Source organism: Sciurus vulgaris (genome assembly GCF_902686455.1).
Source record: "Sciurus vulgaris genome assembly, chromosome: 2".
Classification (NCBI taxonomy): Eukaryota; Metazoa; Chordata; class Mammalia; order Rodentia; family Sciuridae; genus Sciurus; species Sciurus vulgaris.
This window is the reverse complement of record NC_136462.1, coordinates 66,968,957-66,992,038: the sequence shown is the minus strand read 5'-3', so window position 1 is coordinate 66,992,038 and position 23,082 is coordinate 66,968,957. Positions and strand designations below refer to the sequence as shown.

Here is a 23,082-nt window from a genome sequence, read left to right as displayed (position 1 = left end):
TATGGTTTTATAGTTACAATTCACCTTTTAGTTGTCCTCTATTATTCTTGTCCAAGTCCTTTTCATTCTGTGAATTTCAACTACTTCAAATGGAAATTAGAAGTATTATCTAGAAATAGAATCTTAAACCAGTCAGTCAGGTAAACTTAATCCCAAATTATAACATAGGTACAAAATATTTGTAGTACTAACACATTTAAAATTTGGTAGTAGTTAATCTATGAGAATGACATTATCTAAGATCAATAACAAGCACAAGGTTCCTTCCCTGGAAAGGTAGCCCACTCCAAGCAACAATTCTAAATCTAAGTGAGCCAGGAAATGCATGTCCAAAGCAACAGTCTAGACAATTACACCCAGTTTAAACAAAGAATATACTAACAGAAGAATTAACATATTAACATCATAGAGACAGTTGTTTCCTGTTTTGGACACAGATGCTGCAGCCAAGGAGCAGATATGCAAGACTTACTGTTTCTAGAGTTGTTCTATTATGGGTCAGAAATGTTCACTTGATCAAAAATGGCCTGAATCAATTATTTCTCAGTATTATCTGTCTCTGTCCTGAGTCCATGCCTACCCAGTAATATTTGATCACTACCTGGACTTCTCAAACAGATGTTTTTACACAGAGAACATTTCAGGCCCCTTGCAAAGTTACATTTCTCATTGTAAATATATCAACATATAGCTTATAAATTAATCTCTGTTGAGTATGTAGAGTGAGTTAGTTCTGTGTTCAGCCATTTCTGATTAATTTTTGGAATTGAAGAATCACCTCTGATTAAACAGTTTTTAAATGAGTTCTGGAGGACATTAAGTGGCCAGCTTCCCTATGTAATATTTATATTGAGTCACCTAACTGCAATATTTGGTAATGGCTACACTGCAGGTTGATCTTTTGCTTTAAAAAAAAATCTTCAATGGTCTGGTCAACAATGTGCACACTCATGACATGTAAGAAAAAGTACACATAAAGGTATCGTATTTGTACACTTGAGTGCCTACCTAAAGGTGCTGTTTGGTGTGAGCCACACACCATACAGTAGTTTCTGCTCATTTTTCCTTCCTCACATAATGAATCAATAAAGTCTTCATCATAAAGGAATGCATCAACATGTACTGTGGGTTTTGGCTGCTGCTGTATCTGGAGGAGAGAGAAACATCAAGAGAAATAAAAGTACAAAGAAGTCTCTTTTTATTGCTAAATAAGGCAAAACATTAGTATTTCATATGCTAAAATTCTGAGATCAACAAGACACGAAAAGATTAAATTCACTTATTCAAGTCAATAACTGCTTTTTTTTTTCCCATTTAGTTACTGAGACACTAATAACTTTTTATTTGACCTGGAACAATGCAAAACGTGACTATGAGAAATACATAAAAATTTCAGCTCCAAGGAATATTAGAGATTATCTTGTCTATCCTAGATAGTATATTTTACAAAGAAATTGATACACGAGATTTCACTAAAGAAATTATACTATGAAGATAGAGAAAAGTTGAAACTCATGCTAGGTCAGTTACTTAACATCAAAATACTTAGCAAGTAATCTTTGCCCAGAAAGCAAAATTTTCAAATAATTAAAATGTTAAAAACTTTATGCTTACAAATAGCAGCCCTCTTTCAATATTGGTAGATTGAGATATAATAGCAGATGGCAACAAAGAACACTCAGATTCCTTCTACTTTATCTATAATAAAAAGTCCTGTATGGATTCCTAAAAATTTTATTTATACATACACATGCACACACAAAATCCCTTCAAGTACGTTAAAAATCAATGGACACACATAAGGATCAGAAGGAAACTGAGGAAGATAAAATCAGTCATTTTATATTTTGTGGTATATCATAATAATAACATTTTATTAAATATCATCCAAACTGTATTACAAAAATTTCAAATTTTATATTGCCTGCTTTCCTTCTTTGAGAATCCACTCTGAATGCTTGAATATCTACAAAGTTTTGCTAAGTGTTCATGATATACACATACTATTAAGAATATATAGTTTTATTCCTTTGCTCAGGCACTTAGAGGGTAAAAAAAAATCACATGGAGGATGGCTGTTTTCAGATTAGTGGTAGAAGAGACTATTATTAGTTTTGCTTTAAAAAATAATATTTGTAGCATGTCTTCCTTAGGTGTCCAGGTTTGAAGGAACTTGAATGAGGAGAGTTGCTAAGAGAAGGAAAACAAGAACTATTTGAGAAAAAAAGGAATGGAAGAATAAGGAAAAAATATGCAACATAAAAGCAGGAGAAAGAAATAAGAAGGTGAAGTTTATTTGTGGTAAGTGAGGGAAATGGAACAAGGAAGAGAAAACCAGGATAATGATATATACAAGGATAAGACTATTGGCCCTTACTGTACATTGTTTTTGATTTTTGAGTGCCTGACAACCAGGATGCACTCAAGAAATATTTGTTGAATAACTATTACTAGGGAGTCAGAAGTTAAGGATTCAAAAGAACAGGAAACATGGTTGAAGCACTACATGAAAAGTTGTTTAAAGCTGAATTTAAGAGTAATTAGATAAAAGAGGCTGTAGTGTTAAAGAACAGAAGAATCCTAAAGTAGTACAAATAGTAAATTAATTTGATTTAATGTATTTACTTTTTGAAGGACTAGATGTTCTGAGGAAAGCATGGTCTCTAAAGGTAAGCAGTTCCGAAGGTCATCAGCTATGTTTTTCAACATAATGTCATTATTGTCTTGAGTGAATTCATCAAAATCTCCTGGGGGAAAAATAAAGAAATAGTTCTTACAATAGTCATGCCTAGATTAAATGATTAAAATGGATATTTTTCATCAGACAGCATCAATTTATAAAAATAAACCTTTTAAAAAGTGACAAATTCAAGCCAGGCACTGTGGTGCAGGCCTATAATCCCAGAGGTTGAGGCAGGAGGATCATGAGTTCAAAGCTTGCCTCAGCAAGAGAGTTGCTAAGCAACTCCGGTGAGACCCTGTCTCTAAATAACATACAAATGAGGGCTGAGGATGTGGCTCAGTGGTTGAATGCCTCTGAGTTCATTCCCTGGTAACCACCCCCACCAAAAAAAAAAAAAAAAAAAAAAAAAGGCAAATTCAAAGGTCTTTTTTTTTGGGTACTGGGGAATGAACCCAGGGGTGCTTTACCACTGAGACACATGTCCAGTCCTTTTTTAATTTTTGATTCTGACACAGGGTCTTGTTAAGTTGCTGCAATCCTGCGTCAGCCTCTTGCTGGGATTCTAGGTGTGCAGCACCATGCCTGGCAACAAATTCAAGTTCTAAAACAAGTTTAACTTAAAATGTTGTACTTTTTCTTTTCCCAAATTGCCAATCAAAGCAGACATTTAAGAAAATATGTAGTATTTTAACTGTTATTTTTATTCAGAAGTACTTTCTTTAGTATGTAGAGTCTCAAGCTCATTAATAAGTAGTCAAATATTTTATCTCTGACTACATGGATCTCAGAAATTTAGGAGTCATTGCTCCAGGGCTACTAAGATTACCTTAGTAATCTAAATATTCCTGACTCCAATAAAATGTGCTTGACTTCAAATTTAAAAAGACACTAACATCCTAACATCTGGTATAAACTATACCATAAATAATCATGTTGCTCTGCTGCACTAGAGCAGAAGACAAAATGATAATTAAAATAGTATGTTTCTGAAGGTTGTGGTTTAATTTTGAGTGGTCTGGTAAAAGAGGAAGATGGGGGAGAAGAATGGGAGAGAAGCAATAAAAATGGTGAAGAGATTGACAGTTGGTGAATCTAGATGAGGATATAAATGGTGTTCATTGTTGTTTCACCCTTTCTGTGGGCTAATATATATATATTAATATATATATATTAATATATATATAACATATATATATATGTTATACCAGATATTGAACCCAGGGATGTTTTACCATTGAGTTTCTTCCTCAGCCCTTTTTGTTTGTTTTGAAACAGGATCTAAGTTGCTTAAGGCCTCGCTGAGTTGCTGAGGCTGGCCTTGAATTTGAGATCCTCCTGCCTCAGTTTTCTGAGCTAATGGGACTGTAGGTATCTGCCCCTGTGTCTGGCAGTGAGTTTATTTTTTAATTGATTCTAAAACAAGTATAATTTCTAAACAGTTAGTGTACAAATTTAAAATAGAATGACTTACCTAGAGATAAAATACTTTTGCCTACTCTGCAGGATGCTAAAAGCAGACTGGAAAGAACTCGATAAAATGATGGAATAGAAAACAAAGTATTTTACCTTTCCTTTAAGAGACTGTCTCATACTAAATTCTTGGTAGGATAAAATGACCCCAAGGAATTGTATCTTTCTTACTGTTTAAAATAGCTATAGGGAATGAGATATAACTGGCTGATAGAGCACATGTAAGTGCTGTATTTACCACCGCCACCACAACAAAATGAAAGAAAGAAAAACAGCTATAGAAGGAAAACAAGGACATCCTGAAGGAAATGTCATCCATTTCCACATCCCCCAAATGTCTGGTTGTCTTTAAGTAAGCTCATAATCTTCTCTATTAAAAAAATATTTAAACTGATCCATACAACATAAAAATTATACATATTTAAGAGGTGTCATGAGGTATTGATGCATGCACACAGGGTGTACTGTTTCAATCAGGTTGAACATATCTATCTTCTTGAACACTTACATACTTCTTTATAGTAAAAACATTCAAAATTCTTTATTCTAGCTTTTTGAAATATACAGTACATTGTTATCACCATACTGTGCAATAGCATATTGTGATCAGAAATGTATGTCACAAATAATTTAAAATTGCAGGTTTTATAGCTTACAAAATTCTTTCATACAGAAACTAAGTCATTTAACTATTACAACATCCTTGTGAGAAAGACAAAGCAAGATTACATTTACAGATTAGGAAACTGGGTGGGTCTTTTATGGTCAAAACAATTGCCAAAAGTTACAAAGCAGACCAACAACTACAATGATGCTCCTGAAAAATGTGTTCTTTTTCTCTATTCCACTGAGTTCCTATGTACAAAGACACTTTCTCTACATAAATTCTTTGAGCAATAATAATTAATACCAAGATAAATTACTTGGCTCTCTGTACTAATGTGGGAAGGCCTTTTAACTCTTTTTCAAAAGTTTCTTTGCATACCTAGGATATTATTCTAAGTTATTGCTTCAAATAATTTCTAGGAGACAATATAAATTATAGAAAACAAAAATAATATTAAGATGCCTTCCTGGGCTGGAGATGTAGTTCAGAGGTAGCACACTTGCCTGTGTAAGTCCCTGGGTTCAATCCCTAGCAACACACACACACACACACACACACACCCACAAAAGCCTTCCAAATTATTTTAGGTGGAACTTAATTAACATCTTTGATGCATTTTTTTTCTATACTAGCTTTTTTCATTGTACTTCTGAAATCTAAATTTTCCCAGGGTGCTAATTAATATCTAACATTTGTTTAGTTTCCTTCTGTAGCTAGAACACAATGTGAGAGCTACTATGATTCAAATTTAATTCTAATAATATTACTTACACCAGTGATTCTTGTTAAGTGGTGTAACTAAAGAAGCAAAAAAAAAAAAAAAAAACCTTATTAAACTATTTTATGGCCTTTTTGGGTTTAATTCTGTAACAAAAATAACATGTAAATAAAAGAGTTGTGCCTTTATAAAATCAGAGTCTTAGAGCAGAAAAGGAATTTGCACTATGACCTTGTACTAAAAGGCAAAATACCATATATGAATCCTTTGATATCTTATATCTAGTTGTTCAATCTTTACCACATTAAGGACAGCATTTTTTCCAGAATCTTCCCCTCTATAACCTAAAAAAGTTATAGATGGACACAATACTTATTTATTTTTATGTGGTGCTGAGGATCAAACCCAGTAACTTGCATGCCAGGCAAGCACACTATGACTAAGTTACAACCCCAGCCCTTTAACTCAAAATTTTTTTTCAATTTCAGCTTAACGTTATCATTCTCTTTAATGTTATATATTTACTAAATGAGTCCTTAAGGTATACTAGACTTTTCAGTGCTTATCAAACATAACCATTAACTTCTAAGAACCCTAAAAGGTTGTACTATTAACAATTGTTTCCACAATTAAAAAAAAAATCTGAGATTAGAAGATTAAGTTATTTGCCTTAGATCACACAGGCCAGAAACTGGCAGAACTGGGATGAGAAGGCAGGTCCAAGTCTGAATTACAATATCATACAGCCTCTCTGAAGTGGAAAGAAGGCAGCTAGTAGCAGGTCTTCTATCACTTCCTTAGTCTTTTCTCCCTCATTCTAAGCATGGTTCTTCATATGATGTGGCAGCCAAATCCTTTGTCATCTTTGCTATCTTGCGGGCTCTCTCAACAGACTCTTTAAATTTGGCCCTGGAACTGAACATTTTGGCAACCTAGTTCTCCAGCCCATGATTACCTTAGCTTGTTTTCTTCTGTAATTTTGTAGAACTCTAGAACTCTGACTGTTACTGCTACTGGGTTATTGATAAAGTTGGGAGGAATGGTGGCAGCAGTAGAGTCATAATGGATCACATGTAAAAATCTAGGAAGCTGGAGAAATGTGAGACTGGTGGTAAACTGTGAACCATCACTATGAATTTCCGGCTGATTCCTTAGTTAAATGTATTTATCTGGGAGTCAATTCACCAAATGATGTAAGCATCACCAGTCAAAATCAAAGGCACATTTAAGTTGCATATTAAATTACTCAGTCACCACTTATTCATTCATAAGGGAAGATTGCATTTATACAGTGCTAGGGATCAAACCCAGAGCTTTGCTTATGCTGGGCAAGCACTCTATCACTGAGCAACACCCCCAGCCCCAAGACTGGTGTTGGAAGCTCTCAGGTGGAAATGAGAGGCATCCCTTAACATGGACAACAAACTCTGATTTAACCACATTCAAGGATGAACAGATTTCTTTATTTACTGAAGGGTTTTTACATCCTGATTCTAGTCAAGAGGATCAAAATAAGGACTTGAGGTGGTCAAAAGAAGGCACGTGAAGACGTATGCATGGGTGTGGAAATATATTTTCTTTTTAATTTTTTTTAAATTGTCGATGGACCTTTATTTTATTAATATGCAGTGCTGAGAATAGAACCCAGTGTGTCACGCATGTTAGGCAAGCGCTTTACCACGGAGCCGCAACTCCAGCCCTGGAAATATATTTTCTAAAAAAGTTTTCTTAAGAGATGTTTAGGGGCTGGAGTTGCGGCTCCGTGGTAGAGCACTTGCCTGGCATGCGTGAGGCCTTGGGTTTGATCCTTAGCATCACATATAAATAACTAAAAAAATAAGAGTCCATCGACAACTAAAAAGAGATGATTAGTAATAATAGTTAATACTTATTGGGTACTATATGTAAGTCACTGTGCTACATGCTGTACATGCATTTCCTTTTAGTCTTCAAAACATCCGAGGTAATACCATTATCTTCTCCATTTTTGGTTCCAGAGCCAAACAATCAAACATTGCACAATGAGGTATAAGAATCACTGATTTAGGGTTGGGGATATAACTCAGCTGGTAAAGAGCTTGCCTAGCATGCACAAGACCCTGGGTTCAATCCCTAGCACCACCCAAAACAATAACAACAACAAAAACACAAAAGTTAAAAAAAAAAAAAAAAAACCCACTCATTTAAAATCATTTCTCAGGGATGGGGTAGAGCACTTGCCTACCATGTATTGAGGTGCTGGTTTGGCTACTTAACATCATTAAAAAAATAATAATTTCTCCTTGGGTTCTGGTTCTTATTTTCAACTTTTAGTTAAAACCATCCTCACCTCACTTAGCTAGCTGTGTCCTGTTCTCTGGGATGCTAACTCTGGAAAAAACTCTGAATAGAGGTTTAAAAAAAAAAAAAAAAAAAGTAGATTTTGGAATTGAGACCACTTGAATTCAAACCCTGGACCCATGAATTAATTAGGTGAGTTACTTAATTTGCTGAGCCTCAATTGTCTCATCTGTAAAGTGGGACTAATACCCTTATTAAAAGACTGTTTTGAGGATTAAATAAGTATATAAATTCCATGTTAAGAACATTGCCTTAGAACAATAATCATAGTAAATATTCAATAAATGTTAATTAACATTTGAAGATCAGTCTGGTAAGTTTATTTTTCAAAGTTGCATTAAAAACTGTTATCAATTTCATGAACTGAAATGGAAACATGCCCAATTTAATCATTTAAGAGTTAAAAATACTCATCTCATGTTTTCATAAATGTTTTTATTCTTTTTTGTTCTTTTTATCCAAATGTCATGGATTCATAATAGTAAATACTTTCAGACTTCAAAGGGAAATTTTTATCTCAAGAAGGTTAAAATTAATTTTACTATTAGTAATGGCTGTCCAGTAACTTTTGAAATGAATAGCAAGACCTTTTTTTTTTTTTGCTCTAATAACTGCTATAAAATATCAGAAAGGTACAATATGGTATTACAGAAGCCTGTAAAACTGGAATTCACTTTAAAAGAGATGATAAACATTTACTTTATGTAATTAATTTCGTTGAAGCTAATGCAGTGGTGCATTCATGCAGTCCTAGTTACTCAGGAGGCTGAGACAGGAAGAATGCTTGAGACTAGGGGTATGAAGTCAGTCTGGGGAACATTAAAAAAAAAAATTTATATATCTGCATCAAAAAAAATTAAATTTGTTGAAACATTATTTCTAAAGTTTGTTAAATATTCCATCATATGTGTGGTCTCTAACTATTCACTCCTACGCCTTGACAGTTAGATATAGTCATAGTTGTGAAAAATTAAGAACACTGCCACTAACATTTTGGTCTATCATCCGCTTATATCTCTAGGATTATTTCCTTACTATATATTTTTTTCAAATTGGAAAGTACTTAAACATTGCAAGGGCTTTTGCTACATATTTGCAAATTTCTTGCCTGAAAGATTTTATCACTTTAACAGATGTGAATAAGATTATATGTCTCATCAAACCATCATAGCATTGAATATTATCACAAAACAAACCTGATTGTTTTAATTTGCATTTACCTAATAACTAGTGAGGCTGACCATCTTTTAATATGTATAAAAGCTACTGCAGAAAATGTGGAAACAGTATATAACTTGGAGAAAGATTAAAGGAAAGTGCAAATCAGCTACCCAAGGACAGTAAAGTTTTTCTCAAATTATATAAGTAGGTGGGAAGGGAAGAGAGATAGAAGAGCTTCTCTAAAGTGCAAAACTAATTTAAAATTGCCTACACACACCCTCTCACATACACATTATATATACATATATATGTATATATACACACACACACACACACATATATATATATATTTATTTATTTATTTATTTTGGGGGGGTCCTGGGGATTGAACCCTGGGGTGGGGGTGCTTAACCACTGAGTCACATCTTTAGCCCTTTTTTGAAATTTTGAGACAGAGTCTTGATAAGTTGCTTAAGGTTTTAATAAACTGATGGGCTGCCTTCAAACTCAGGTCCTTCTGCCTCAGGCTCCTGGGCTGCTGGGATTATAGGTGTGTGCCATGGTGCCCGTGCCCCTAATTATATTTGAATTAAATACATGGGGAATGAAACATCTCAAAGATGATAGTCTGTGAATCAAACTCACTTTTTATATCTAGTCAGGTATTAAGTCCTACCACTTTTAACTTTAAATCCTATTACCTCTTCATTCCCACTTAAACAACCTCACAGCCAACAGTCAATGCTTCACACTTACAATACCATTACTAACTCATATATAACTCCTTGATTTCAGTTTCTCCCCACTATAAGAGACCTCACATACTTACTTTAAACCAATCTTGTTTAAACCTCAATTTCTTATGGAACTTGGGGCTGAACTGAGGGGTATTCTACCACCGAGCTACATTCTCAGTCCTTTATATTTTTTATTTTGAGAGGGGGTCTTGCTCAGTTGCTCATGCTGACTTCAAACTTGTGATTCTTCTGCCTCTGCTTGTCAAGTAGCTGGGATCAGAGGTGTGCACCACCACATCTGGTTCAAAAATTACATATACTTGACAATCAAAATTGAGTAAATTTAAGATACCATTTGTAATAGCATTATCAGGGTAAATCTGAGAAAAAATGTGAAAGATTATATAATGAAAACTACAAAATTTGCTTGTAGCCTGTGATTTAGTATTAGTCTTTGTGCATATTCTCTAGGATCTCTATGTAGAGAATCAAGGTGTGTGTGAACAGTTTTACTTTTTACTTTCTAATTGGGATACTTCCCTATTTTTTTTTTTTTTTTTTTTTTTTTTTTTTTTAGTTTTGTCCATGATACTGGTTAGAATCTCTATTCAGTTATGGTGAATCCACTGACTGATTTTCTAATGTCTAAACAACAGGGCATTCCTGGGATAAACCTACTTGCTCATGCTATATTATTCTTTTTACATATCATAGCCATTTTAAATATACAACAAGGGAGACTTTGAGAAAAGTACGATTATTTTTATTTGATGGAAAATTTTTGCTCAGTACACTTTTCTAGTTTTTGCTATTTCTAATATTATCTCATGATTGAGAACTTGTAAGTTCATGTGTTTTTTTTTTTATTTTTATTTTTATTTTTTTTATTGTAAACAAATGGGATACATGTTGTTTCTCTGTTTGTACATGGCGTAAAGGCATACCATTTGTGTAATCATAAATTTACATAGAGCAATGTTGTTTGATTCATTCTGTTATTTTTTCCCTTCCCCCCACCCCTCCCACCCCTCTTTACCCTCTATACAGTAGTTCCTTCCTCCATACTTTCCCCCCTCCCTAACCCTAACTCTAACCCTTCCCTCCCCCCCATTATGTGTCATCCTCCACTTATTAGCGATATCATTCGTCCTTTGGCTTTTTGAGATTGGCTTATCTCACTTAGCATGATATTCTCCAATTTCATCCATTTGCCTGCAAATGTCATAATTTTATCATTCTTTATGGCTGAGTAATATTCCATAGTATATATATACCACAGTTTCTTTATCCACTCATCAATTGAAGGGCATCTAGGTTGGTTCCACAGTCTGGCTATTGTGAATTGAGCAGCTATGAACATTGATGTGGCTGTATTTCTGTAGTATGCAGATTTTAAGTCCTTTGGGTATAGGCCAAGGAGTGGGATAGCTGGGTCAAATGGTGGTTCCATTCCAAGTTTTCTAAGGAATCTCCACACTGCTTTCCATAGTGGCTGCACTAATTTGCAGCCCCACCAGCAGTGTATGAGTGTACCTTTCTCCCCACATCCTCGCCAACACCTGTTGTTGCTCGTATTCTTGATAATCGCCATTCTAATTGGGGTGAGATGGAATCTTAGGGTGGTTTTGATTTGCATTTCTCTTATTACTAGAGATGCTGAACATTTTTCCATATGTTTGTTGATTGCTTGTAGATCTTCTTCTGTGAAGTGTCTATTCATTTCCTTAGCCCATTTGTTGACTGGACTATTTGAATTCTTGGAGTAGAGTTTTTTGAGTTCTTTATAGATTCTGGAGATTAGTGCTCTATCTGAAGTATGATTGGCAAAGATATTCTCCCACTCTGTAGGCTCTTTCTTCGCATTGCTGATAGTTTCCTTTGCTGAGAGAAAGCTTTTTAGTTTGAATCTATCCCAGTGGTTGATTCTAGCTTTTATTTCTTGTGCTAGGGGAGTCCTGTTAAGGAAGTCTGGTCCTAGACCAACAAGGTGAAGATTTGGACCTACTTTTTCTTCTATAAGATGCAGGGTCTCTGGTCTGATTCCGAGGTCTTTAATCCATTTTGAGTTTAGTTTCGTGCATGGTGAGAGATATGGGTTTAGTTTCATTCTGTTGCATATGGATTTCCAATTCTCCCAGCACCATTTGTTGAAGAGGCTATCTTTTCTCCATTGCATATTTTTGGCCCCTTTGTCTAGTATGAGAAAATTGTATTTATTTGGGTTTGTGTCCGTGTCCTCTATTCTGTACCATTGATCTACCTTTCTATTTTGGTACCAATACCATGCCGTTTTTGTTACTATTGCTTTGTAGTAGAGTTGAAGATCTGGTATTGCAATACCCCCTGTTTCACTCTTCCTGCTAAGGATTGCTTTAGCTATTCTGGGTTTCTTATTCTTCCAGATGAATTTCATAATTGCTTGCTCTATTTCTGTAAGGTACACAATTGGGATTTTAATTGGAATTGCATTGAATTTGTATAGCACTTTAGGTAGTATGGCCATTTTGACAATATTAATTCTTCCTATCCAAGAACATGGAAGATCTTTCCATCTTCTAAGGTGTTCTTTAATTTCTTTCTTTAGTGTTGTATAGTTCTCATTGTAGAGCTCTTTCACCTCTTTTGTGAGATTGATTCCCAAGTATTTTATTTTTTTCGAGGCTATTGTGAATGGGGTAGTTTTCCTAATTTCTCTTTCTGAAGATTCATCACTTATGTATAAAAATGCTTTGGATTTATGGGCATTGATTTTGTAACCTGCTACTTTACTGAATTCACTTATGAGTTCTAAGAGTTTTCTGGTGGAATTTCCAGGTTCCTCTAAATATATAATCATGTCATCAGCGAACAGGGATAGTTTGAGTTCTTCTTTTCCAATTCGTATCTCTTTAATTTCTTTGGTTTGTCTAATTGCTCTGGCCAGAGTCTCAAGAACGATGTTGAATAGAAGTGGTGAAAGAGGGCATCCCTGCCTTGTTCCAGTTTTTAGGGGGAATGCTTTCAGTTTTTCACCATTTAGAATGATATTAGCCATGGGCTTAGCATAAATGGCCTTTACAATGTTAAGGAATGTTCCCACTATCCCTATTTTTTCTAGTGTTTTGAGCATGAAGGGGTGCTGTATTTTATCAAATGCTTTTTCTGCATCTATTGAAATAATCATGTGATTCTTGACTTTAAGTCTATTAATATGGTGAATTACGTTTATTGATTTCCTGATGTTGAACCAACCTTGCATCCCTGGGATGAAACCCACTTGATCATGGTGCACTATCTTTTTAATATGTTTTTGTATGCGATTTGCTAAAATTTTGTTGAGAATTTTTGCGTCGATGTTCATTAAGGATATTGGTCTGAAATTTTCTTTCCTTGATGAGTCTCTGTCTGGTTTAGGTATCAGTGTGATATTGGCTTCATAGAATGAGTTTGGGAGGGTTCCCTCCTCTTCTATTTTATGGAATACTTTGAGAAGTATTGGAATGAGCTCTTCCCTAAAAGTTTTGTAGAACTCGGCTGAGAACCCATCTGGTCCCGGACTTTTCTTTGTTGGTAGGCTTTTGATGACTTCTTCAATTTCAGTACTTGAAATTGGTCTATTTAAATTGTTTATGTCCTCCTCATTCAGTTTAGGCAATTCATATGTCTCTAGAAACCTGTTGATGTCTTCGAAATTTTCTATTTTGTTGGAGTATAGATTTTCAAAATAGCTTCTAATTATGTTTTGTATTTCCATCCTGTCTGTTGTGATATTTCCTTGTTCATTCCGAATTTTAGTGATTTGGGTTTTCTCTCGTCTTCTCTTTGTTAGTGTGGCTAAAGGTTTATCAATTTTGTTTATTTTTTCGAAGAACCAACTATTTATTTTGTCAATTTTTTGTATTGTTCTTTTGTTTCAATTTCATTGATTTCAGCTCTCAGTTTAACTATTTCCTGTCTTCTACTACTTTTGGTGCTGTTCTGTTCTTCTTTTTCTAAGGCTTTGAGCTGTAGTGTTAGGTTGTTTATTTGTTGAGTTTTACTTCTTTTATTAAATGCGCTCCATGAAATAAATTTCCCTCTAAGTACTGCTTTCATAGTGTCCCAGAGATTTTGATATGATGTTTCTTTGTTCTCATTTACCTCTAAGAATTTTTTAATTTCCTTCCTAATATCTTCTGTTATCCATTCATCATATAATAGCATATTGTTTAATCTCCAGATGTTGGAATAGTTTCTGTGTTTTACTCTTTCATTTATTTCTAACTTCAATCCATTATGATCTGATAGAATACATGCTAGTGTCTCTATCTTCTTGTATTTGCTAACATTAGCTTTGTGGCATAATATATGGTCTATTTTAGAGAAGGATCCATGTGCTGCTGAGAAGAAAGTGTATTCACTCTTGGTTGGATGGAATATTCTATAAATGTCCGTTAAGTCTAAATTATTGATTGTGTTGTTGAGATCTATGGTTTCTTTGTTCAATTTTTGTCTGGAAGATCTGTCCAGTGGTGAGAGCAGCGTGTTAAAATCACCTAGTATTATTGTGTTGTGGTCTATTTGATTTCTGAAATTGAGAAGGATTTGTTTGACATACATAGATGAGCCACTGTTTGGGGCATAGATGTTTATGATTGTTATATCTTGCTGATTTATGCTTCCCTTAAGCAGTATGAAATGACCTTCTTTATCCCTTCTGACTAACTTTGGCTTGAAGTCCACATTATCGGAAATGAGGATGGATACTCCAGCTTTTTTGCTGAGTCCATGTGCATGATATGTTTTTCCCCATCCTTTCACCTTTAATCTATGGGTATCTTTTTCTATGAGGTGAGTCTCTTGCAGGCAACATATTGTTGGATCTTTCTTTTTAATCCAGTCTGCCAGTCTATGTCTTTTGATTGATGAATTCAGGTCATTAACATTCAGGGTTATTATAGAGAAATGATTTGGTTTCCCGGTCATTTGGTTCATTTTTAAAATTTTGTTTATTTATTTGTTTGACACAACTTGTTTCCTCCTTTATTTGACAATTCCTTTAGGATAATTCCTCCCTTTGCTGATTTGCTTCTTTGTTTTTCATCTCTTTCTCATGGAATATTTTGTTGAGAATGTTCTGTAATGCTGGCTTTCTTTTTGTAAATTCTTTTAGCTTTTGTTTATCATGGAAGGATTTTATTTCATCGTCAAATTTGAAGGTAAGTTTTGCTGGGTATAAGATTCTTGGTTGGCATCCATTTTCTTTCGGGGCTTGAAAAATGTTGTTCCAGGACCTTCTAGCTTTTAGGGTCTGGATTGAAAAATCTGCTGATATGCGTATTGGTTTCCCCCTGAATGTAATTTGGTTCTTTTCTCTCACAGCCTTTAAAATTCTGTCTTTATTTTGTATGTTAGGTATTTTCATTATAATGTGCCTTGGTGTGGGTCTGTTGTAATTTTGTGTATTTGGAGTCCTGTAAGCCTCTTGAACTTGATTTTCCATTTCATTCTTCAGATTTGGGAAATTTTTTGATATTATTTCATTGAATAGGTTGTTCATTCCTTTGGCTTGTTTCTCTAGGCCTTCCTCAATCCCAATAATTCTTAAATTTGGCCTTTTCATGATATCCCATAGTTCTTGTAGATTCTGTTCATGATTTCTTACCATCTTCTCTGTTTGTTCAACTTTGTTTTCAAGGTTAAATATTTTGTCTTCAATGTCTGAGGTTCTGTCTTCCAGGTGTTCTATCCTATTGGATATGCTTTCTATGGAGTTCTTAATTTGGTTTATTGTTTCCTTCATGTCAAGGATTTCTGTTTGGTTTTTTTTCAATATCTCTAACTCTTTATTGAAATGATCTTTTGCTTCCTGTATTTGCTCTTTTAACTGTCGATTGGTGCGATCATTCAATGCTTGCATTTGCTCTTTCATCTCATCGTTTGCTTCTCTGATCATTTTAATTATGTACATTCTGAACTCCTTTTCTGTCATTTCTTCTGCCATGCTGTCATTGGGTTTTATTGATGTAACATCTAGATTTGTTTGCAGCATTTTCTTTCCGTGTTTTCTCATATTGTTCAGATATCAATGGACCGCTGAGATATTGCAGATTTCCTCTGTTGGTTTACAATGTCCCTGAAGATTTCTATATATATCCCCTCTTAGCCTTCAGTAGGCTGAAGTCTTGGAGGAAGTTGGTAATGCGGTGCTCCACAAGGAAGCTGCCTCTCTAGGAGTGGTGGCCTTCAGGTGGGGTATATTCCCTGCTAGTGGGCAGAGGTGCCTCCACTTGTTGACCAATGGTCATCCAAAGGGGACCTAGGCTGTGGGCTGAGGCAAGGCCTGTTTGGGCCTGTGTCTCTGGTTTTACCGTCCTTATGGGGAAACCTCACCAGGCAGGGAAGACTCACCCAGTGGGGAGGTCTCGCTGGTCAGTTTCCTCCTAGAGGTGCCCCTCAATTTACAGCTACTGCCTGGGCTGGGCTGCCTTCCTCTGCAAAGTTTCCAGGGGCCCAGCCCTACCTCCTGGGCCTGGGAGCCTCACCCTTCGCAGATGAATCTCCTTAGGCTGCCCCTCCTCAGAGAATTTGCCCATAGGCCTGGAACCTTCGCTCCGCCCTAAGCCTCTCTGTGCGGCTCTTCCACCCAGAAGCCTCCTAGATCCTGGGACCCTGTTCTGCACCTAATCGCCTGGCTGCGTGGCCCCTCCTCTGAGCAGCCACCTGTGGCCCCGAACAATCGCTCTGAGTCCCAGAGACCCGCCACAGGCCTCTTCCTCCAGATAGCCGCCCAGTATGCCGGTGCGGTCACTAGGAGTCCAAGAAACTCACTTCGTGCCTCCTCCTCCCACCAACCACCCGTAGCCCGGGGCAATCAATCACTCCGAGTCGAAGTGACCCTCCCCGTTCCTCCTCCTTCTCCAGATAACCCCCCGGGTGTTCAGGAGCAGTCCCTCTGAGTGGCTCTGAATCCACGTGACCCGCTGCACGGGTCCTCTGGGCACCGCCCGGAGCTCTGGTGCGGCCACTCAAGACCAAGCGTCCCACCACGCTTCTCCTCCAGGCAGCCCCCCTGTGTTCAGGAGCTGTCACTTTAAGACCAAACAACTCACCACTCGCCTTCTCCTCTGAGCAGCCGCCTGGAGCGCTAATGCAGTCACTGCGAGTCCAAAGGACCCGCTGCGCTCCTTCTCCTCCTTCTCCTACTCCTCCGGGCAGGCCCCAGGGTTCAGAAGTGGTCAGAGTCCAAACAGCTCGCCAAGCAGCCCCTTCTCTGGCAACCGCCTGTAGCTCCCGTGTGGTCACCCGAATCCAAGCGGCCGCTCCTCTTCCTCCTCGTCCTCAGGGCAGGCCCCGGTGTTCAGAAGCGTCGTTCTGATTCCAAACAGCTCGCCGCGCAGCTTCTCCTCTGGCAACCGCCTGCAGCTCTGGTGCAGTCTCTCCGAATCCAAGTGGCCACGCTCCTCTCCTCCTCCTCAGGGCAGGCCCCGGTGTCCTGAGTCCACACAGTTCTCCCCGCCACTCCTCCCCCGGGCAGCCGCCGGAGCCCCAGTGGCTGCTCCGAGTCCCAGCGCTGTGCCGAGCGGCCTCCTCTACGGCGCTCCCAGCTATCCGAGTTCACTGCTCCAGCGGGGGGAGGGGCGTCTCGCCGGCAGTTCTACTTCACAAAATTTCCTGCGTTCCGGGACCCCCGTCCCATCCGGGATGCCCCCCCAGGGGGTGAGAGTCACCCGGCTACTTTGAGTTGGTCCCAAGCATCCCAATATCTCCTCTCTTGAATCCTGAGTCCTGGAGCAACACGAAATGCAGCCACCCTCTAGGCCGCCATCTTGAAAACCCTCATGTGGTTTTAATAAAGTTCAGAAAACTCTGAAGTTACAAGGATACCTCCTCATGACTAATATAATATAAAATTGGAGCAATATGCTAACCGATATAACTAGATCCTACACTCACTTTTAGAACTGGAAATTTCAAAGAACCTCTAACAACTCTAGCTGGTCAGCCACACAATTCTGCTCAATGAAGACGTGTTTAAATAAAGGATACAGAAAAGCATCTAGGAGATTCTATTCAACAATTATTTTCTTTAAGCATTTAAATACTTCCTTGATGATATTGCTAATTTCCTTAGAGCAAACCCCAATTTTCTCCTTTGTAATTTGATCCTAAGTAAAACTGTATTGAACTATTGGCTTGACTTCCCCCATTTATATTTGCATAGCCAGGAAAACTTCAGAGGTTTCAGAATAACATAACAAATCACTGTTTCAATGTTTGCACATGTGCATGCACACACACACACACACACACACACTTCTCTATGGGAGCCCCACTTGCAGTTCTAGCTTTCAGCTTCCTTTAGTTAAGGGACTGTAGTCATTTTCCTATACAAATATATACTACTTTTTATTGTTTTTTTTGAGGTGCTGGGGATAGAACCCAGGGTCTTGGGCATGCTAGGTAAACACTCTACCACTCAGCTTCACCTCCATCTCACTTTCCTGCACTTTGAAATCTTGATTGAAAGCACTTCACATCAGGAGATAGAAGGGAAGAGATGCTGTTATCAATGAACTGAGGTACTGCTGTCTTTTTAATAGCTTTATATGTAGTGAAGGAGGGACTTCTATTTGCCTGCTTTGCTCCTTGGAGTTCATCCTTCCAAACTGGTGCTCCGTGTTTCCTAGACTTTATTTAGCCTAAGTTGTATTAAGACAAAATGTAGGCTCCTACCTGAACTTCTTCTAAATTTTCAGTTGTAGCAGACATTGCCAAGTGCTTGGCTTTGTCCAGGTTCAAGTTTCAGATTCTACCAGCATGATTATAAATGACCTAAAGTCTTAGTGTGATAATCCCACCGTCCTTACAGAGACCACAAATTTTTTACTTCTTTTGTGTATTTGAAATTATTTTGAATTTACCTGTTAGCAGTATTTCAATGTCATTCAGTTTTTAAAAAATAATACGTGTTTTTTGTCACAATACCATTTATTTATTCGTCTATCTATTTATTTATTTACTTATTTTGGCACTGGGGATTGAACTTAGGGGCACTTGACCACTGAGCCACATACCCAGTCCTATTTTGTATTTCATTTAGAGATAGGGTCTCACTGAGTTGCTTAGCATCTCACTTTTTGCTGAGGTTGGTTTTGAACTCATGATCCTCCTGTCTCAGCTATTTTTTATGTGATGCTGAGGATTGAACCCAGTGCCTCACATGTGCTAGGCAAGCACTGTACCACTGAGCTACAACCCCAGACCTGTCACCCAGTTAAAAAAAAAAAAAAAAAAAAAAAAAAAAAAAAAATATATATATATATATATATATATATATCTTTTTTAAGTTGTAGGTGGACATAATACCTTTATTTTTATGTGGTACTGAGGATCTCAGGGCATCCCGTGTGCTAGGCAACTGGTCTACCACTGAGCCACAATCCCCATCCGGTCATCCAGTTTTAACAAACAGGAAACTCAAAACCAAAGTCATACTCAATGCCTATTATTATCTCTTGCTATTTCATTAAATGGTATAAAAGTTCAAGGAGTCACAATGATTAAAGGTTTAAGTAAATATACAAATGAGATATTATGTAAGTGACAATGCCAGAGAAAAAAATAATTCTTTTTTTCCTGAACAAAGAAAATCTAATTAGGAAAACAAGAAATGGTTGTCTGGAAAAATCTTTAGTGCCACATATAGACCACTTGATTAAAAAAAAGTACACCAAAAGTTTCAGTTTGGAAAGATGAAAAATAAAATGGATGATGGTGACAGTACTTAATGCCATTGAACTATACACTAAAAAATGGTTAAAATGGCAAATATTAAGTTATGTGTATTTTGCCACAATAAAAAAGCACATACTGTTTTTCTAGGTTGATTTTAAAAAGTACACCACTTTCACTTTAAGATGTGACACTCTCAATACTGAGACTTTTTTTTTTTTACAAAATTAACATCCAAACATGCTTTCAAGTCATCCTGATTTTGAAATATGGAGTCTCAATTGATGCTCTAAAGTAAGAGATTTAATTTACAAATGGCTCCATAAGACTTAAATGTTCTCAAAAGGAAGGATATTTCAATAATTTTGCAACTGCCAGGAAAGGCAATAAAAGAATTTCTGTATGCATTCAGTGTTTGTAGATTAAATGACCTTGGATTGATGAGTGTAGAAAAACTAGATGGAAGTTGTTGATTACACACACGTGTTTATTTTTGAGACAGGGTCTGCCTATGTTGCCCATGCTGGCCTGGAACCCCTGATTCCAGTGGCTGGGATTACAGGAATGCACTCAGCAGCCCACTATAAGAAAGGATTTAAATGAAGTAACATAAGAATAAGCATATTTTGGAAATCCTATCTTGAGATAATATTGTATGTGTATATAAATATGAAGCTCTATCTCTGGTTTTCTAGTTTCCAGGATAAAAATCTCCATCAGATGTTCAAGTTAACTTTGGTTTGGCATATTATTTAAAATGATATCCAAAAATATTTAATAATTATTTTAATACCTAAACCTGGTGATTGACTCTAAGATCACAAAAACAGAGTTTTTGGAAGAGGTCAAGGTTAAAAGTCTAAAATTGGGAGTCATCAGAAAACAAGAATATTTCAAATGAGTCTGAGCAAAAATAACCCTGGAAATGAACATTTAGAGGTAGAGAGGTATGGTTTGGCATAGTAACCAAAAAGAGACTATACAATTTTTGTGTTTCTGTGTTTTCACTAGATATCACTTTGCTAGAATAGGAAGATCTCATTTTTCAATAACCATTATCTATTTACCAATTTCCTCAGTTCTAACCTGTGCTTTTTATCATTTTTAAATTTTAAATTAAGCCGTTTAAAATCAAAGTCTCCCCCCTCACATGCCGAAAAACTGCTATTAAATGGTCCATTTAACAATGGAGAAAATACAGGTGATTTTACCTACAGGGTAATATTTTCTAGTTCTACGGCCCAAAACCTTTTTTGTAAAATGCTTTTTCAGGTAGTATTCATTTGTGAGAGTAATGAGGTAGGTCAAAGCCCAACCCTTTTTCTTTTTTTCAAAAAAGGGTTTAGGCATAAGGAGGCTCTAGGTCTAAGTCTGCGAGGAAATCACAAACCACCTCCCTAGAGCCTGGTTGATCTTCTTGTATCCCATCCCGAGTAGGTGGCCCTCTAAGCGGCCCAACGTCTGAGATGTGCCGCCGTCAAACTACCCCATAGAAAAGCAGAGGTCAACAGCGACCCCAGAGAAGGCTTTCGGTTTCACCTCTGCTAAATCTCCAAAGGTCAGTGCCCTCAGCATATCCTTGCCCCCATTGCCGGCATATGCCTCTGGTCGCTTACGTGTAGTTCGCATCCACTGTAGCAGCGCTGGGCGGTCAGCAGGAGCCACGGAACCCAGCAGTTGAAGTATAGCTCGCTGAGCGGCGCAAAACTCCATGTTCTGCAGCAAACAGCTCAGGATCGCGTTCGAATTGCGCACGCGCACCCGAGGTGAGTCCCGACTTCTGACCCCACCCTCTGTGGATCCCGCCTCACTGGACTACGAAACCCCTAAGCCACGCCCCGTTTTGGAGTTCTCAGAAGCACCTCCTTCGATCTAGTTCCCTTTTCTTAAGGTGGCTCCTCGAGGCCTTTCTTTCCTACATAAAGCCCCGAGGGAGCCTAATTTGCTACTAAATGTGCTTCCGCAGTCATTTAACGGTACAAAACTGAAACCAAAGCCGATCGAAACAAAGAAACACTTCCCCGAATCCTTTTGGGAGATGTACCGAAGAAAAGCGGCGCCGTGCCCCGGAAACGGAAGTGTATCCTCTTTAGAAAGGCTGGACTACGCCGAGTGATGACGTCTCCTCATTGGGCGGAAGGTTCGGTGGCAGTCGTCGGTCTTCCAGCTGGTGGTAGTTGGTGTCTCGGTGTTGGGCGCTGGGACCCTAGTTAAAAGTAGTTTGGGGAGTTGGGTTGTGGGGTCGTATTTTTCTGTCTGCTCCCACCTTCCCTGGGTTTCCTTTCACCTCCTGGGCCTCGCGGAGGACTCCCCGGCCCTTAGGGCCACGGCGTCAACAGTGTTTTTTGCGGTAAGTGTGTGCATTTTCCTTTCTGCAGACTGCGGTGGGACAGTTAGGGCTATTTCCTACCCTGGTAAGTGGGCGAGAGACTTCGGAGGGAGTGACCTTTTCTCGCCACTTTCGTGTCACGAAGACTGAGGTGGTCTGGCCTTTTTATCTTGTGTCCTCCGGTAGAAATTTTAGTAAAACGTGCTGTGACCCTTTAAGTTGACCTCAGATTTACCTGGGCCAAGTGAGATGAAGGTATTTGTAGATTTGACTCTGGTAAATTTGCTTTCTTGAGCAAGAATTTAGATGTGGCTACTTCCCCCAGAACCTTTGGGTATGTACCAGATTTTATTTTCCTTTGTATTTGTAGTGTTTAACACATTGCCCTGCATATAGTAGACGTAAGATAAATGAGTAAGGAATGACCGGTGTTCGGTGCTAGTGATAAGATACATCAGTTGCTTTGTATCCTGTACCTACCATTCGACACTACGGACCATCCATTTTTTGAAACTCCTTTATTGGTTTTCTTGATGCCATATTCACCTGGTTCTTTCATATGTTTCGTTCAACAAAACATTTATTTGTTCTTAACTTTAGTGATACAGAAATGAAATACACAAACCCTTTTTGAGAAGCTAATAGTACAGGAGAAAGAGAGGCACATAAATATACATTGTATCAAGATGAATAATGAGGGCTGGGGTTGCAGCTCAGTGGTAGAACGCTTGCCTGGCATTTGTGAGGCACTGAGTTTGATCCTCAGCATCACTTAAAAATAAATCAATAAAATAAAGATGCTGTGTTCATATACAACTAAGAAAACATTTTTAGAAGATTTTAAAAAGATGAATAGTGAGAAACTCTAGTTAGGCATAAAGAATGAAAAGCTATGGGAACACAGATAAGCATTTTATGTGCTTTTTAAAAGATTTATGGCCCTCAGCAAGTTGCTATTACAATCTAGCCTCAGTTTCCTCATCTATCTAACAGGCTTATGAGGGTGAAAGGAGATTAGGTAACATGTTTGGTATGGTGCCTAGAAAATAGTAATCATGGTGCTATAGAGAAGGGAAACATTGCCCTCAAACCCCTTTTTCCCAGTTTGTTGATATGACCAATTACTGTTTTCTAACTTAATATAAAGAATACCTATGTAAAAGAACCTTCAAGCCCTCCTTCCCTCTCTTTTTCACTTTGATTTTCTTCTATGTGCCTTTGGGGGAGGGGAAAGAAATTAGTAAAAGCTTCTATCCCTTTGGTTAATTTTGCTCTTAGTTAACTCTCTTTTTAGTTGTCCCTTAGTCATTACTATAATCCATGGTCTTTCATTCTTACCTTGAG

At 37.5% G+C, this 23,082-nt stretch overlaps 2 protein-coding genes across 4 annotated transcripts in view; one reads left to right on the top strand and one right to left on the bottom strand.

Moving 5' to 3' along the window:
• LOC306649424 (uncharacterized protein) overlaps positions 1-21,180 on the bottom strand; it is a 41,554-nt gene extending 20,374 nt beyond the window's left edge. The window contains exons 1-3 of one of the 2 annotated variants that reach the window (XM_079120410.1): positions 21,026-21,180; positions 2,626-2,747; positions 1,009-1,147 (exon numbers count right to left, since the gene is read on the bottom strand). In XM_079120410.1, the coding sequence (XP_078976536.1) occupies positions 1,009-1,147; positions 2,626-2,747; positions 21,026-21,122 (358 nt within the window). In that variant the 5' untranslated portion in view covers positions 21,123-21,180. The remainder of the gene's footprint in view (positions 1-1,008; positions 1,148-2,625; positions 2,748-21,025) is intronic. The other variant, XM_079120409.1, reaches the window with a different exon arrangement.
• A 350-nt stretch (positions 21,181-21,530) lies between these two features.
• Positions 21,531-23,082, top strand: part of SRP54 (signal recognition particle 54) — a 40,376-nt gene continuing 38,824 nt past the window's right edge. For both annotated transcript variants that reach the window (XM_079119741.1, XM_079119740.1), the window contains exon 1: positions 21,531-21,759. The gene's annotated coding sequence lies outside the window, so the exon portion shown is untranslated. The remainder of the gene's footprint in view (positions 21,760-23,082) is intronic.